The 16827-nt window shown below is 47.6% G+C and overlaps 1 protein-coding gene across 14 annotated transcripts in view; it reads left to right on the top strand.

Moving 5' to 3' along the window:
- Positions 1-16827, top strand: part of LOC100877694 (protein daughterless) — a 78855-nt gene that overhangs the window by 14353 nt on the left and 47675 nt on the right. For 10 of the 14 annotated variants that reach the window (XM_076534962.1, XM_076534961.1, XM_076534956.1 and 7 more), the window contains exons 5-6: positions 10-38; positions 311-358. The exons of 1 other annotated variant lie outside the window; for it this stretch is intronic. In XM_076534962.1, coding sequence (XP_076391077.1) covers positions 10-38; positions 311-358 — 77 coding nt within the window. Of the gene's footprint in view, positions 1-9; positions 39-310; positions 359-13645; positions 14667-16827 lie in introns of those variants that run through there. 3 more of the 14 variants (XM_076534955.1, XM_076534960.1, XM_012284170.2) reach the window with 2 other exon arrangements.

Below are 16827 nucleotides of genomic sequence, written 5' to 3'. Positions count from 1 at the left end.
TTGTTTCAGGCGCCGCGGCTGCCAAAAGGAAGAAAGACGTAAGTGTCTTCTGCGGTCTATCGTTCTCTGTTAACCCCTTGGGTACATTTGACGAGCGAGACTCGTCATCTGTTTACTTGGGTGAAGTTACGGTGGACGAGTCTGACTCGTCATTTGAATTTATATATTAATCCATATAGCGACAAATTAAATCCGTCACATAGGCATAAAAATCTTCAAATAATTCAGTACTCAAAGGGTTAATCGATAACCGTGAAATAATTTTCACTAAAAATAGGCGCATAGTCTGATCTCGTGCTCGTTTATTTAGCAGGCCCTCGACGGAACGGATGGCGAAGTCGTGACGACGCAACACTGGGTGAGTGACTAGAAAACATTCGATAAACGCATGATAGTCGTTAACGGTACCCGCTTCGATCATTCGATAAGATTTCAGTCGCGTCGAGATAGCGTAACTTTAGCGGCTCGTGATTGTTAAAAGCCACCGACTGAAGAAAAAAACGATAGAATTAGGTTGGCTCGTAAATTACATATACGTTTTTTCCTCTCTGCCAGTTCCTCGAGCGAAGCACGAGGAAGAGTGTGGGATGATCTCAGGGATCGGTCATGATCGTAATCTTTACGAGCAGAGTTACGGAGCATAATGATTTTACCAAGAGTCTAGCGCGGGATAAAACTCCTCGGGGATCTCGAGTCGTTTTCTCGCGGGTGTAATCCACGCTGCTCGCACGCCCCTCGTTTTTCATCCATCGAAATTACCCTTTTACTCTTCACCGCGATTTTTACGCCCGGCTACTTTTTATTTAACTCGCTCGTTGATAAACCGCGCCTGAAAAATTCTACCGCGAAGAACTCGACGGGGGCCAACTTCGGAATATGACTCTCGGTAAAACGGAATATATAATATCGATCGGTAGAACGTTAAGTATTTGTCGTTCGTGACTCCCTCTCGAGTGGCGAAGAAAAAAGGCGAAAACAAATTGCCTTTCGATCATCGAATAGGCACCTGTTTAAATTCTCCTTTTCCGCGTGCATTCGCTCAACCGAGAGGCGTATAATTTCGTTTCTGGATTTCGCTCTATTCTAGGAACATTGTGACACATCGGTAAACTACCGATTATCCTTCGAACGGCAGTGTCGAGGGTGGATAGAATGATTCATAGGGTCGATGTTTTCGTGATCTCGTATCGACGAATTCCACGATGATTTTCATATTCCTCGAAACGAAAAGAGAAGCTACTAAAACGCGCAGATATTCAACGTTCTCGACGTAATTTTACGAATGCTCTCGAAAGGATTCAGGGTCGCCGGTGATTAAAAATAACCGAGTGGCATGATTGGACGTTTCTCTAGAAATTAGTTCGATAACGGTTTCGATCAGAGAGAGAAAGAGATACCGATAAGATTAATTACAACGATTCCTTGTTTTCCTTTTCGGCGACGCGTGACTTAATTAATTAATCGAACGGCAGCGTTATCTGTTCTCGATTGCTCGTGATAATTTCAGAAACGAACAAATTTATGTTCGTTTCGTAGTAACCGTTCAATGAAATCGTATCGAAATTATCCACCAGACGATTTAATCTGTCCGTGATCTTTGAACGGTATAGAACGTCGATGTCGGGAATGCATCATCTATCACCATGATATCGCGTTATCTGAACGTATCGAACAGTTTCCGCGTTGCTTATTACCTGTTTATGTAAACAATCAATAAGTTATTTAATTTCGATCGAGTTTGCATAACGCAGACCGTATCAGCGGCGACTGCGATGTATGTAGACCGGTGGACGAAGGGGCGAAAAATCGCGAAGTAATAACCGGTAATATGTAATGGGGCCAAAACAATAATAAATAAGCGTGGAGAGTCACGAGCGAATAAATCCTCGACTATCCCACGGTGCGGATCGTCGTTAATCCAAGCGATATGGCGTGTTACACGAACACCCCCTCGACCATATCGTAAGCCTGCTAATAATTTATTCAGCGTGCAGGAGTACGCGATTACGTTTCTATTAGGATATGGGCGTTCTAGTGTCCTCGAGGGTGCTGTAACCGTATTCCCGTTGCCTCCGCCGGGAGTTTCACTTATCGTTGCCACCGTGCCTGCTCGACACCCTTCGCCTTTTTTTCCCCTGGCCTCTCGACCGTGTCCAGTGGCACGGTGCCACCGTAAGAAAACACTGGTTCTTCTTCCAAACGTAAATATCGAGCAGCGACGTGGGAAAATTTCTGTGATTAAATTCTCTTCTAATAAATTCTACGCATAATATTTTATGTTACACGATCGTTTCTCTAGTCTTGTCGAGTAGACCATCGAAGCCACGTGTCTCCGCGATTCAAAAGAATTTGTCTACGTTCATAGTTTGTCTATTTCGGTTAAGAAATCGTGGATCGTTTATTCGAGAGTAGCGGAGGAAAGCGTGTTTGTGCATAGGGGGTATCGGGAGACCATATGGTGTCGCGTGCTACGGTCGCCAGACCATGGAGCCCTTCCACTTCGTTTCCATGGTTTGCGCTATGGCTGCCTGAATGGCTTCTCGTTAATTCGTAGCCTAAAGGAATTTCGTGGTTGTCGCGATCCGGCAAAGATCCAGCTAGTTGTCGAGCAAGTGGCACGCATTTGCGCGGATCAGTGAGCGTGTACCTTCTGTAAATGGACCACCTTAAACTTTCCATGGATTACCCTTTTGCTCCCGTCCCTCCGCGCTTACTTTTTTACTCGGCAGATGCGACGCGTTCGAATTCACGATTTGCCACATTCTTGAGCAATCCCGTTTCAGAAACGCGAGCTTATCGGGTCCGCGTATCGATAGCTAACTTTCATCGTTCGAACATCGAGACGCATAGCAGAACGTAATTTCAACCGTGGACACAGAAAACCAATTTGATTGATTTTTGGTAGGAACGATAGTTGTCCGATAGGTGCAGTGACTGGTGCATCGGTCTGGTCGACTTTGATTGACGGATAAATTGGTAACGCAGGCGAGTCGAGTCGAGTTTACGATGTCAGCAACGCAGGTGTTTTCTCGAAGAAATTAAACTGCAGGCACTTTTGAGGCTCCGCTTTTAATTGCCTCGTAATATCTTGTTGGCCGTGGAGGGTTTACAACGGCGACCATTAAGGTCGCTATTTTTGTAGCGGGCATTTCGTAAGACTCCGGTTCGTGAAAATGGCCGCTTTAACAATTTCAGATTTCCTTTCTTTCCGCATTACCATTCCTCGCGTGCTACGTGCTTAATTGGATAAGTCGATCGTGTTGTTAGATATCCTGCTCCGCGATATGGTTAATTGCGCGTGTAAAATCTACGATTTTTGCGAAGCATCGTCAAACACTGTAACGGCCTTACGAACAATTTTCACCGTTCATTTGTCTCGTTTGACGTTTATCGGCTATGTAGTAGCACGCGAGTTGGCCAAGCGTTACTCGAACGAGAAATCCTCGATATACCTTCGCATTCTGCATTTAGAGCGGGGTAGAGACGTGGAAACAAAAACGAGCCAGAGTTCATTCGACGAAAGTATACCATCGACAGAGTCAAAATGCTTGTGATGTTCTCTTTGATATCATTGGTGTACTCAGCAAAAACCGAGACCACGAATCAGCACGGGACGAATTCTTTATCGAAGTTGCGAATATCGAAGAGGTTAAATCGCTACGTTTCTCTAATCTGACGCGGAGGATCGGTCGATGAACGATTTTCTGGTTGGACAGGGAATACGGGCTGTCTCGTCAACGAATCAATTACCGGGAATCGCACGAGAGGGAGAGAGAGAAAAACAGAGAACGAGAGAGAGGGAAAAGAAAAAGGGAGGAAGGTCAGTACGCGAGCGAGAAAGAGACAGTTTGCTAGAGACGTTGAACGTTGTTTGACGGGCACCTGTTGCTGGTAGCACACGAGCCAATGCCTCTTTGGCTTGCACTTTCCTTCTCTCTGTGGTTCCCTCGTGCCTCCCTCTTTGTGTTACTTTGGCCCCTTCCTTCGTTCCCGCTGTTTTACTTTGTCGCAGCTTTTGTTCGTTCTCCCGCGTTCCGGCAACGTTTCGAGGTCGAGAAGTAGCCTTTCGTAATTTCTCCGGGTCGCTTCGCTGTTTGGCGACACCGATCGATTTCGAGCGGAAACATGCCACTCTCGTCGTTAATCTCGCGGGACACCCGTTCTATTTAGACGCGATCGAGCTGCTTGGCCGCCGGCTCTTGACGGAAATATGTCGAGAATTTTGCGTAATTTTGCGACCGCTGCGTTCTCGAACGAGGCTATTATTGGACACGCACTGGCTGACGTAACGGGTACATTCGTGCTACTCGAACAAATCTATGATTTTTCGCGGACGCTCGCTCGTAAACCGAGGTGTCGAAGCGGCGATTGCACGCACTTCTCTTATCTGCCTCGCAAAGTGGTTCCACCCGTCGTATTTAGCCCCTTCCGCTTTTATACTTTCGCGGTTTTACTTTATTGACCGACTCATTGTTCCTTTTACGAACTTTATTAGCTTAACCGGGTCGTAAATCAACGCGTTACAAGCTTCTCTCGACTCGTAACGTATGAAAAGACATTTTTGACATCGATGACCCAAACGATAGCCACGAATGCACGCGAATCCGTGGAAGAGTCATCACGGAATTATCGTTATCGTATTTATCCCCCTTCCCTTTCTTTACATTTCCTTCTTCCTTGTACTCCTCCACCTCTTATTTCAACCCTCAGCCACGCTCTGTGTATCTCCGCGTCTTTCGCTTGGCGTGCAAACTCGCCGCAGTGTACAGAGTACACACGGCACGCCGTAGCATGGGTTTATGGAGTGAGTTGTCGACTTACAACGGGTAAACCACCCGTCGCCGACAAGGGGAACGGGGACGAGCGAGGTTGCGTTGGCGAGAGGGGTGGGTTGTATCGGATAAAGCGCCGAGAGAGAGGAGAGATATGATCTATACACATATTTTCTGGCTTCGAACGATACGGGAACCGCAACGCGTACGTACGCTCGACTATTGTTCGACTCGGCACTTTAATTTGTTACATCGAGCGTCGTTAAGCCGCGTAATTGAAACGGAGAACGAGATTTTTAACCCACCTCGTTTCTCTACTTTTTTAATCGCCATTCGTTGCCTTCGATGTCGAATTAATTCAAACGCGTTGAATTAATCTCGTAAAGAGTTCTTCGATGGCTTCGTCGCGATAGAAAACAAAGGTTTATCGTTCCATGTTCGATCACGACCAGAATAGTACAATCGGTTGGATATGGAAGACACGGAACGTATATATCTGGCGTGCGATCGGCCGAAAATGCACGCGTGAGCGATAGTTTACGGTCATTGTGGGGATTATCGCGATAAATTATTGGGTGTATCGCAACTGCGCCTATCGGTATGTCGATAGTATTAATTGGGTCGTCGAGATTATTACAGGGGAATGTATCAATAATAATTACCGGTGTATCGGTTCAGGCCGGGATCTTCGTCGAAATTGTAATGATAAAATATTAGCTTGTTCTCGAGATCGTTTTGCACGCGAAAATAAGTATTATCTGTTAGGCGGTGAAATTTCAATCGAAAATTCCAAAAGTTTGTTACTAAAATTTCAAGGAGGGGGTTAATCGTTCCGTAACGCGGCTTTCGACTCTTCCTTTTAACTCGCTGGTCACGAACAAAAGGAAGACGCCGTAATTACACGGACGAGATGACGCGGTTTGTCTCGCGAAGGGTTGAAAACCGGCCCATACGGTGTATCCCATGGCTGGTTGAGTTTTCTATAGCCTGTGCAGGATATTTAACGATCCGTACGTTTCTCCTGTCGTCCGATTGGCCGTCGACGCACGAGATTAATCTATTACCTTCGACCGGCAGGAAATTTCGAGTGGCCACTATCTGGTTCACCCTCTGGCCCAGGGTCACGTGGCTCGTCAGGGGTTTTCTACTCGAGTGTGTACTTCACGTGTACATCGTGATCGTTTTCATGGGGGATTAACGAGCGCGGTGAGAATCCTGCTTCGATTAACATATCAATCGCTTTATAAATGGATCCGTTTTTGCTTCTACCGTTAAGGTTTCTTCCGCGTTTCACCACAGTTTCGTCGACGCAATTTTTACGCGCAAAGATAACGGCCACGATAAACTCCCCTCGCTACTTCCGTGCGTTAAATCGAGTGAACGTCGCTGTGTTCGTGCGTCGAACGTCTGTCTGGTGGTGTGTTATGCGGACGATTGCGTAAGATAATGCAAGGGTATATTAGCTCAATACGCGTAAATGTTCGCGTGTTGCAGCACGTGAAGCGGGTCGCGGTCATCCACCGTGCGACTGTAAGAGATTTTTCAATTTTCCTACGGGGCGCATTCTGCTCGTTCAATTTCGAGATCTGTTCAGCGTTATTGCAGAATCCGGGGCTAGATTTCGAGCCAACGTATGTATCTATAATTCCCTGAAATTACACGTGTAGTGTACACAGGGTCGCGCGTGTGTGTTTGTTCTACGTACGCGGCAGTGTTTGCACGATGCGTGCAGCCTCGGCTAAGGGTGCGGGATGATACGAGGTAAATCGAGCACCACCCAAGTGTGCTTCATTTGTGGCGTACCGGCCTGTGAAATTTCGGGGTGCTTCTTTACCACCCCATCCTCCGTGTTTACCCTTCAGCTCGCGAGATGATTCGTGGAATATCGTGCGAACCGATTCGTCGAAACTGCGTTCAATATTTTTCATTCCTGGATCGATAGGTTAATCGTGTAAGAATTTCGTGGAATTTATTTTCGATGAGAATAGCGTTGCAGCAGGATCGTTAAACTAATTTTTTCCAGTCATCTAGACGCAGAAAATGGTAATCGTTTTCAGACTTCGTCATCCTCCTCGAAGGAACCTTTTTATTTTTATGGTCCCCGTTCATTCCCTCGAATGGTTAATGCGAGCTTCGATTTATGGTAATTGCGGCGAGACTGGAAGTTTGCCGGACTCGAAAATCGTTCTCGTTCTTTCCTTTTTTCCTTTCCGTCTGCTATTCAAGATTGACCCTGTTCGAGCCTTTCCTTTAAAGCGATCCGCCCTCTGGAATCTAGAAAAACTATCGAGGGCGTACAGCGTATCGAAGCTGATTAGAATTTTATTATCGCGAAGGAGGAACGAAAAAAGCAAGGAAGAGGTTCTCGAAGGGTGGCATATGGCGACTTCTCCGGCCTTTTGAAGTTTCCAGGGATGAAAGAGGCCGACGTTCTCGAGTTTACTCTCGTCCCTCTCCAGAGGGTTTCCCCTCGCTTCTTTTCCTATTTCCTCGTTGACGAAACGAGCTACGGTTTCCCCGTTTCTAACCAGGATTTGTCTCTCGAGCCGTCGGAACTACCGGACACGGGAAACCTTGGCCAAACATCCGAATCCCGCAGCTAACTCGTCGATCTGCTTTGATCCGAAGTTTCGAGAACCTCTTCCAAAAACGATATAATCGAATTTCACGGAAAATTAATGCGAAAAGAAAAATAACGTTGATCTCTCGGCTAAAATCGATGGAAGTCGCGAGAGGAATGCGTCCCATTTCGTGAAGTGGTTCTCCTGCCGTAGAACTAATAGAAATTTCGGAGCTCGGTGCCTTATGTATCCGGGTAATGTACCCTAAGTACAGCCATATAAGATAGGACTAAGGGGAGAGAAGCAGGATGGATAACACTGTCGTTGCTACACGACTCACCATGGGGTTCGTACCCAACTTTCCTAGTAAATTTATTACGATCGATCTTCCATCCCTCTTGTTTTTTACCCGGTTAATAAATATCCTCTTCCCGTTAGTTAACCGGTATCAACTTTGTACACAACTCGTAACGCGGTCGAATTAATTCCGTGCACACGGACGTAACTTTGTCCCGTAATACCATGAGAATTGACTTTTCGAATCGAGTTTCGGATAAACGACGCGTCCCGATAGGTCAGCGTTGGATCCACGTTATTTCGGAAGTTTCGCTCCATCGAACGTTAGTCGGTCGCGATCGAAGCCGCTGACGAAGGAAAATCGGAGAACCGATCAATTTCAGGGACAATATTTTGCAGTAGTTTGATATTTCTCATGAGTATCGACTATATATAGTTTGGGACGTACACTATAGCCAGGATGGGTAGACTAAGCGGCGGAGGTTGGTACTAAATCTCACCCTAAAGCATCCCTACCGAGCCACCCCTAACTACGCTACTAGTGCTCCTGCCACCCCTCGTTCAGCGTCTCGCATTGGCGTAGCTATCGCCCGAAGGAACTCCGCGGTTTTGACAACGCTTCCGTACAATTTACTTCTCTCGAGTATCTTTGATATCCGTCGAAAAAATCTTCGGATATATCAGCCGTTTCGGCTTAAAATTCTGAACGGTGCGCGAAGAAAAGAGCTAACCGGATAGAGCAGAGGGTTCTTTTTTTCCTTGGAAGCAGAACGATCGATAAGACGAGGTATCCGGAGGAGCAGGAGTTAGCGTAACCGATAAAAGAGGTTTTTAATGAAAATAGAATAGCGCGTTGCGAGCAAACGAGAGACACGTCTCTCTCGATATGGTGGTTGGCTTTCGTCTCCTTTTTAGGACACTAGGCTTCATCCACGTATATAAACGCGTACATATGCCCGCGTTACGTCCGTTTCACTCGGTCTGGGTACGCGCAAACGAGGATCAAGGGATCGACGTGCCCCGTCGGGATACATCGTGCGCTGGCTCGCGATCGAGATTCGTTAGGTCGATCTATATTTGGACGAATCGATCGAACGAGGAAGGGTGGAGGGGAACGTACACTGTTACCGCAGCCTCGATTAAGGCTAATCGGGATTAATCTCGCGGATCTCACAATGAGAGACCGCTCGTGTTCTTCTGCGTGTCCACCGAGCTAGAATTAAAAAAGAATTAATTAGAGATTAGTTATCGAACCTTGGCTAACGACGAGCCTACGTAACTCTGCCAACGAGTCACGCGTCCCTTTTCTGCGTCGTACTACAGAATGCATAAATCTATCGAAAATTGATCCTTCGTTAGCGGCTTAATTAACCGTGCATGGAACGCGGAACGCGAGTCTTCGGCCGAGATTTATTTCCTCATTCAGCGAGCTTTTCAGTCCAATCGGTTACCTTTCGCTTCCGATGTCGACGCACGAAATTCAAGGAAAGCTCGAATTTTCTTTCGGACGATAAGTCTTGCCTTGATAATCATTTTCCGAGGTTGAGAAGGCGGTGCAGGGGCTACGTTTGAAGTATACACTTCCGTGACTCGCGAGGAAGGTCAGATTAAGCCCTTTTCCTTGCTACGCTCTCGAGCAATCCCGTTTTCCGTCGAGCTTACGCCAGTGGCGTCGCCCCCAACCCATCTCTATATACCCCGTCGCCCTGCAGTTAATGTGTTCCAGGGTGGAACCCTGCCCGCCCCCTTGGCTCCCCTCCTCGCAGACCGCCCCCAATTTCAGCCCTCTTTCCACATCTACCCTTACCGTTTCCCTCTCTCCCTTGCCCCTGCTCTATCCACCCAACTTGGGATCTCGGGTTTGCCTCAACGAGAGAATATTTCGCTTTCTCTCTTACCTACGAGCTCTCTTTCTCTCCGCTCGGCTCGTTCCTTTCGCGTCTCTACCGTATTCTCGACTCTGCTTCTCGTCTTTCTTTCTCCGCGCTGCCTTCTTCCCTCTCGCAACTTCTCTCTTTGTTTTAGAAATTAGAAGCGGATTACCGAATCCCCTTTTCAGCTGCGCTGTTATTAACTATTACCTTTTAGCCGTTCACCCTCGCGCGCTCGAACGAGTTGTACCGGGAAATTAAATCACTTTTATGGAACTTGGTATTCGCGATTCTTTCTGACCGGAGTCGGTGTATAACGACTGAATTATCGGGGGCGTATCATTCTTTCTGCTGCCCGAAGATCGCGGTTCGACTGATTTTCGAGTTAACCGCTCGTATTCCTTTCAGTCGGATTCTGTTTCGCCAAGAAACGCGATCACGGTTAGTCACGACATAACGATTCGTTCACAATTTGTCTACTTTCCTCGAACGTAACACGTACAATTGTAAACTCGTTTAAACCCTGTTCCAATAGTCGTATCATCGTGTCCACGGTACTCGCAGCGTTTCAATCGTTGTACGTGTAAACACGTTGGTAGCACTTAAAGGGTTAATTAGATCAGCGAGTCCGGGAGACTCCGCTCATAATGGTACTAGGTACAGAGTTCCGTTTTCTTGCCGAAGTCCCGCTTTTTGTCAGCTCCTCCGGGAACGATGCTCGACAAGGAGCATCGTAGGATTTTTTTTTCGCGCGTACGCGACGACAAAGAAGGAGAAAGACGAAGCGTCCGGGTCGACGACTCTCCACCTTTCTTTCTCGTCCCTGCTTCTTCTTCTGGCCGTTCGTTGGGCGAGTCTCTCCTCTTCCTTCGATATCTTTGCGCGTACGAGACGAGACGACGAGAGAGAACAGTTTACACAGTTGGCCTGGCGAGGTTACCTAATTATTTGTTGCCCGTTGCCAATGACGAAACGTTTCCCTATCGCCAGGTTACGCTCGCGTTTTCCTTTTCGCGTCGCTTTTTATTCTTCCGCCGAAATAGCCGCCGTTTCTAGGTCTCGCGAAACGTTCTAGCAGGTAAAACGAACCGTTAGGTATTTTTTTGTTACCTCGGTGCAATGTTTCCGCGAGCGGGCACTACTCGAGGGCAGAGGGTAAGGTGGTTCGAAATGATATTCGGGAACACCATATGCCAGTGATCTCGAGGTAGTCTAGTGGCGCGACAAGTACCTTTCGAGATTTACAGCGGCCATATTAATGCCAGCAAGTGCACTGCAGGAGTCCAGGGAATAATCCCTTGGCCCTTGGTTATACGACGTGAAATTCTAGCGTGCACGACGGACACACGTCTCCGGTACTCCACGTTTTTCCTCCAACTTATCAGCCGAATCAACGAATCGGGTGTTACGTAACTATTTATTTGAACGACGCCGTTATTTATCTTACAACTCGAGGAACATTCCGATTGTCGTGAACGCGACTTTTACATTCCTTCACCTCGTTGTTCCGATACGAAGACGAAATGTCCCGGTGATAAGCAGTATGGTTCTTTCCGTCGAGTTTTACAACGTTGTTAATTTTACAGCTAAATCGACCAAGGCATAAAAACGTGGCAAACGTTGATGCACTCCCGCGAAATGAGGGACATTGTCCGAAAATTTTGTTTAACCAAAGTCCTCGTAGAAAGTTGCTTTTGTCGAGGGACAATCGATATCTTTTTTAATAGATGCATGGAGCGGTACAATGAAGGATCGTGGGGTTCTAGACCCTTGGATTCTTCGGTACTTGTAGATTCCTCGAAAGGTAGTCACCTATGGGTTCAGGTACGAAAATTTCTCTAACTGTTCATTGCTGGTGCTCCATTGTACTTGCAGCTTATTTTCATTTCGGCTCGGTGTGTCGGTACCTGTCGGTTTTAATTATTTTACTACCAGCACCAGCTAACTGCCCAGCGGTACTTTCCGCGTTTCTTTACACCTGACAGACCTTTCCACCAGACACGGTCATTTATTTTGACTTCGTTTTATTGCACATCTACCTTTACCACTCGTAGTCGAATTTGTGGGTAAAGCAGGGAATATTTTTTATTTTCTCGGACCACTTCGTGCTCGCGTGTTTCTTAATTTTGCTCCGAGATTTCGTGCACGTCTCGAGGAAGAGTAAAGGACGTTTCGCTGCGATTCGCGTATCGAAAGCCGATTTTGTCCAGCAATTAACGGTCAAAGACTTTTTCCCGATGGCCGCGATTTCGATGAAACTTTTTTTCATCGTTGGAGCTTCGCTGGCCATATCCGGATTTCGGTCGGGAAAACTGGAACTCTCGTCCGTCTGCCAACTAGGTTAGATTGGGTCGGGTGAGGTTAGGTAATTATATACCTTCGGCCAGTCGCGTGGGTACGACACTAAAATTACTCACGAATTTCCAACTAACGAGCCTCCACCTTTGGCGCCACGAGGTGTCTCGTTTGTCTCCCGAGACAGATTTTCCGAAACCGCGACTCTTCCGTGCGTCGAATGAAGATATTTTCACTCGGTGGATCGTTTAACGACATTTCACCACGTTGGCAATATCGTTCGACCGTTTACACGAGCTGTAATTACCGCTCGAGAGTTCTCTCTTCTCTCCCAATGTTCCAAAACGGCGAATGCACCGAAAAGATTTTCGGGAACGACGTTCTTGTACGACGACGTAGACTCGAGGACTTTTTTTATCGAAAGAAAACGAAATAGAAGAGCGAAAGGGGAAAGCGACGTCCTTCCTCGGAATAATCGTTTCGCGGTCGATTCACCGGCTCGTCTCTGATCCCATACACGGCACGCTCGTTTCGTTTCGCGCGTACACCTTTGTCCCCCGGGCAGATCTCGCCTCGTAACAGCTTTTGTCTCTTGAAACAGAGCGGCACTTTCGCGCGGTGCATTCGAGAGAAGATAGCCGGCCGCGTCGCGCGCCGTTCTGGATCTCCTTTGCTCTTTCCCTCGCTCTCTTTTCGACTCAACAAGTGGACCGATGTTTTCGGCGCGGTACATAGCCGGCAGAGAGCCAGAGAATCATCCACCCACGCTAGTAGCCTCGGTTCCTCGTCGTCGTTGCCGCTGCTGCAAGAGTGCCGGCTTGTACGGGCAAAAACGCTGGCCCTTCGCGCTAGGGGTTGCTTCCTGTGAGCGAGCACCCAGGGACGAGACGAGGGGAGCCTAAACCGAAATGCTACAGACCCGACTATACACCGCGGGGAGAGGGAAGGAAAGAATCCGCGCTCTCTTTCTCTCGCAGGGATCGGGACAGAGAACCGTGACTAGCGATGGCTTTAATTCGTTTCGACTCGTCACTTATTTTATGCACATTCAGCTTATAATTTCATAGAATATTCGGTATCTCTGAGTCTTCATCTTTTCGCACTTGTGTCACCCACATAATTGTTCTTATCCCTTTGCGCTCGAAGGGTGAATCTCGGTCACCATTTTATTTAATACAATAATTTGAAATGAGCATTTTTTAATATGACACGTGTGATGTATAAACATGGAGAAACAAACAATAGTGGATACAGAAATGATTACCTCAAGAGAATTCATTTAATTTTTTAATTAAGTTTTAAAGTTGCGAACAGTTTTAATTAACAATTAAAACAGTTTGAGCGCAAAAGGTTAAATAGTCGAAAATTAAGAACATTCTTTGGGAATCAATCCCAAGATTCAACTATACGTACTCCATCAACGAGGTAGTACGAGTTCGTAAAAAATATCAATCAGTAAGATTATACGAAAGAAACAAGTAACGTGTTTATTACATTATAGGTATTCGATTACATATTTTGTGTTCCGTATCGGTAGATTGTTCAACCTGATACAAGAATCATTTACGAAGCTCCGAGATATCGAGGTGAATAATTCCGTTAATGTCGCAACGTTTTTTCCGATTGCGAAGTGTTCGTGACGCCCTATTCGGAATGAAATTAGGTTTTATCATCGTTAGTAACGTGGTATAAAATGTAAAACAAATTGTTCGGAAGCTCGAAAGAAAGATGTCGAGTAGCCGTTACTAGCCTCGCGGTGAGCGAGTGGTGGGGATGGTTTGTGGATAGGCGCGGTGGAGGGGGTAACCGTGTACGGCAGGGGAGGGGTGGGGCGACTGCCTCCCCTCGCGAAGCGTCAGTCTCGTCGCGTAACCCGTATCGAAAAGAGCTTTCGTGGATGATCTCCGTCTTTCCCTTCGCTCGTTCGCGTCCGTTCTTCTCCGAATTTTCCTCCCTTCTCGAAATTCGTTCACGAGTAAACACAGTGCAGTGTTCCGGTGGGTCGAGTGCGGTTACGCGTGTGAACGATACGAGAAAGTCGAAGCCGTGCGTGTCGCGAGGATTGTACGAGTCGCGACACGTAGATTTGCAGAGTGATTCGAAGTAGTCCGAATCTCGCGATCGTAGCAAACAGGTGTTCAAAAGTCGATCGAAGGCGCGTACGATGGTGCGGAGGCGGTCGAGTGAATCGTAGTCCGTAGCGCGGTTACGCGATGCGTCCTCGTGGCACGCGGTGACGTCGGTCGCTACACGAGTGTTCTTCTCGGTCGGCGGTCGTTGGAAAATCGCGTGACCCTGTTCTTCTTCTTGGTGAACTGCTCGATGACTGTTCCGTTGGTTGGTGTCCAAGGAACCGATGGTGCGTGACGCGTTCTCGGGGAAGTCTGCCATCCTCGATCAGCCTCTCGCGTTCCGTCGCTGATATGTTTCGTCGGATTTGTACGTGACCCGGGGTGTTGTCGAACAGTGGAAAATCTGATAGGAAGCCAGCTTTTTGGCTACGTTAGCGCAACGATCCGACGCGTGTGCATATTCGAATACTGGCCGAGGATCGGCTCCACTTGGTCGAACGATGAGACCGATAAACGGATTGAATCGAGACGCGATCCTCGCCGAGATTTGATAGGGAACGCAACCGCCGTGGCTCGTTTACGTTGCCGAAAATTCTTCGTAGCCGCAGAATGCAGTCTAACGCGATAGTGCGCGATATAGCCAGCACGGAGAAGCTGATCGGCAACAACAACAACAATTTAAACAACAACGGCTCTCCGGGCACGGACATAATGTTCCAGATGGAGGATGACAGTCTCACGCAGTTAGGCAGCGTCTTTCAGTCGGCTTATCAGTCGATCGTCGGCGGTGGTGCTCAGGTAAGACAGAAATTTACGAAAGAGGGAGAAACGGAGCGAACACGTTCGTATCGCGAAACGATTTTCCGCGTCGAACGAAAGTTTGTTCGATTCGTCGAGAAAGAGTTTCTTGTTGCCCGTTGTGTGCCCGCTGGTTCGTCTGGTCGGAACGGGCAGGACCGGATGCGCCAGTTGGAAACGAGTTCCTTTTCAATCTGGAAGTTGTTCACGGTGCACAGGGTCTGTCAGCAAATCCGATTGCGCGTCGATCGAAAATAGGGGCACGTTTACGATTTTCTCCGTGTATCCGACGGAGCGTGCGGAGCACGCCATCGGCCCGCTGACGTCACGGTTACGTCACGAACATGGCCGTCGTCACGTGGGCGGGCACGACGTCGGTCGTTCGCTCTTTTTCTGCCGCGACACCCTTCTTTCTCTTTGCTCAGGGTACGCTCCGAACTCTGAACTCGGAGGGTGCGATCCTCACCGTTCCGCGATTTTTTCCTTACCTCCTCGCGACAAACTTTCTTTCCGCGGATCTCCTAGATCCCGAGAGAATTTCGAACGCGTCAACTGGTCCGATTATCTTGGCGAAAGCAGCTCGCGTAATAAGGCGTTCAGGAATATATGAGAAACTAGCAAGGGACGTCTATTTCGACTCGCACGGCACCAGTGACTCATCATCATCCCTGCATTGTTTCGTTAAATGGAATTTCTATCTAATTTAAATGCGGCTTAGCCAGAAATAATGCGATTATGCGTTAGCTTATTCTGTTTGTTAATCTCCTTTGCACACCATTGTCACCCTGACGCCGAGCGAGGCGAAGGCAGAGCAGAGGGAGAGACACGGAGAGCCTCGATGTTCCGTGTACCTCTCCTCTCTCTCTCTTACTCTCTCTCTTTCGTTCGCACACTTCACTCCGCTTTGCCGTTTTGTACGGTACTGTACATTATTTCAGTACAGTCCGTGCACAGCCACTAGATCCTCTCTGGCTTATGGACTGATCGCAGAGGTTCTCCTTTTCAAAAAGTTTTGCAACTTTAATTTCTGCCCGATCGAACTTGCGATCGAATCTCTCCTCGACATAGAGGGCGCCTTCGATCCAAGCTTCGTTCCTCGGATATTGCGCAATTATCGACAAAGAATTGTTTCTCCGTTTTTACACGATACGTTTATTCACGGTTGCGTTACAAAAGCGTCGCAATTACAAAAGGATCGACGTCACGGAACGAGACAACAGGTTGGCTAGGCGAGGTCTCTTATACTTAAACACAATCGACAGCTGTTGGTCCATTATTCGAGAAGCTTTTGTAGATGTTTTCTTGGAATCTTCGATTCGAATTTGTCAATGAAAATCTGTCGAGTAGGTATGCGATATCTGTCGTTGAATTAATCACGAATCGATCTGTCGTGCTCGATAAACACTCCGCAAAGATTCAGCCGAATTTTCCAGTTATCATTAGACATAATTACGCAACTGCCGTTTGCAAGATGTTCGAAGACGTTTGCAAGAAAATGAAAATCGCGTATACGTTTGGAGCGCGCATCGTGCGTCGACGGGAAGAAAGTTTTCTATCTTGGTGATCTCGATTTCGAGCGTCTGGTGAAACCAGTTTTTGATCGGGGCGAGGTAAGGCCAGCCATTTCCGGTCCGTGCACCTCCCTCCGTTCGTGGTTCATATCCGGTACGGCACTTGCAACGTTTGAAACGCTCTGCACGGCTCTTCTCTGGCTCGCTCGCGTTCGTCGTTGCTCGAAGATGCTTTTTTCGCCGAGCTTTGTCGGCCGTAAAATCTTAGCCGAGTCATGGCCGATGGAAGAAGAAGACGGTGACCGGTGAAAAATACGGGGGCAAAAAACGGGACGCGTTCGTTATGAAAGCGTTATCTCTCTTTTGGGCTTAATTAGCCGCGCGCGTTCATTTTTCCGCTAAAAGCGGGGACTCGCGATCGAGCGTTTAAATTAACGGATCGACGAGCTCGTAAGTGGCAGGCGGAGCGTAGTTTCGTAACTCGATAACTGCTTCTTCTCTCAGTTTCGATTCTCGATCGTTCGTCGGCGTTTCGATGGTTTATCTCAACTTGCTCGACGAAATGTAAATAGTTTCTTGTACGAACTAGGTCTACGATCTTTTTTCATCGAGACTCTGTTAAGCAAAAAAGCCGGGAGAGAAACCGCGGG

Source organism: Megachile rotundata, chromosome 8, assembly GCF_050947335.1.
Source record: "Megachile rotundata isolate GNS110a chromosome 8, iyMegRotu1, whole genome shotgun sequence".
NCBI lineage: Eukaryota > Metazoa > Arthropoda > Insecta > Hymenoptera > Megachilidae > Megachile > Megachile rotundata.
The sequence above is the reverse complement of the archived record's forward strand: the minus strand, read 5'-3'. Positions and strand labels throughout refer to the sequence as shown.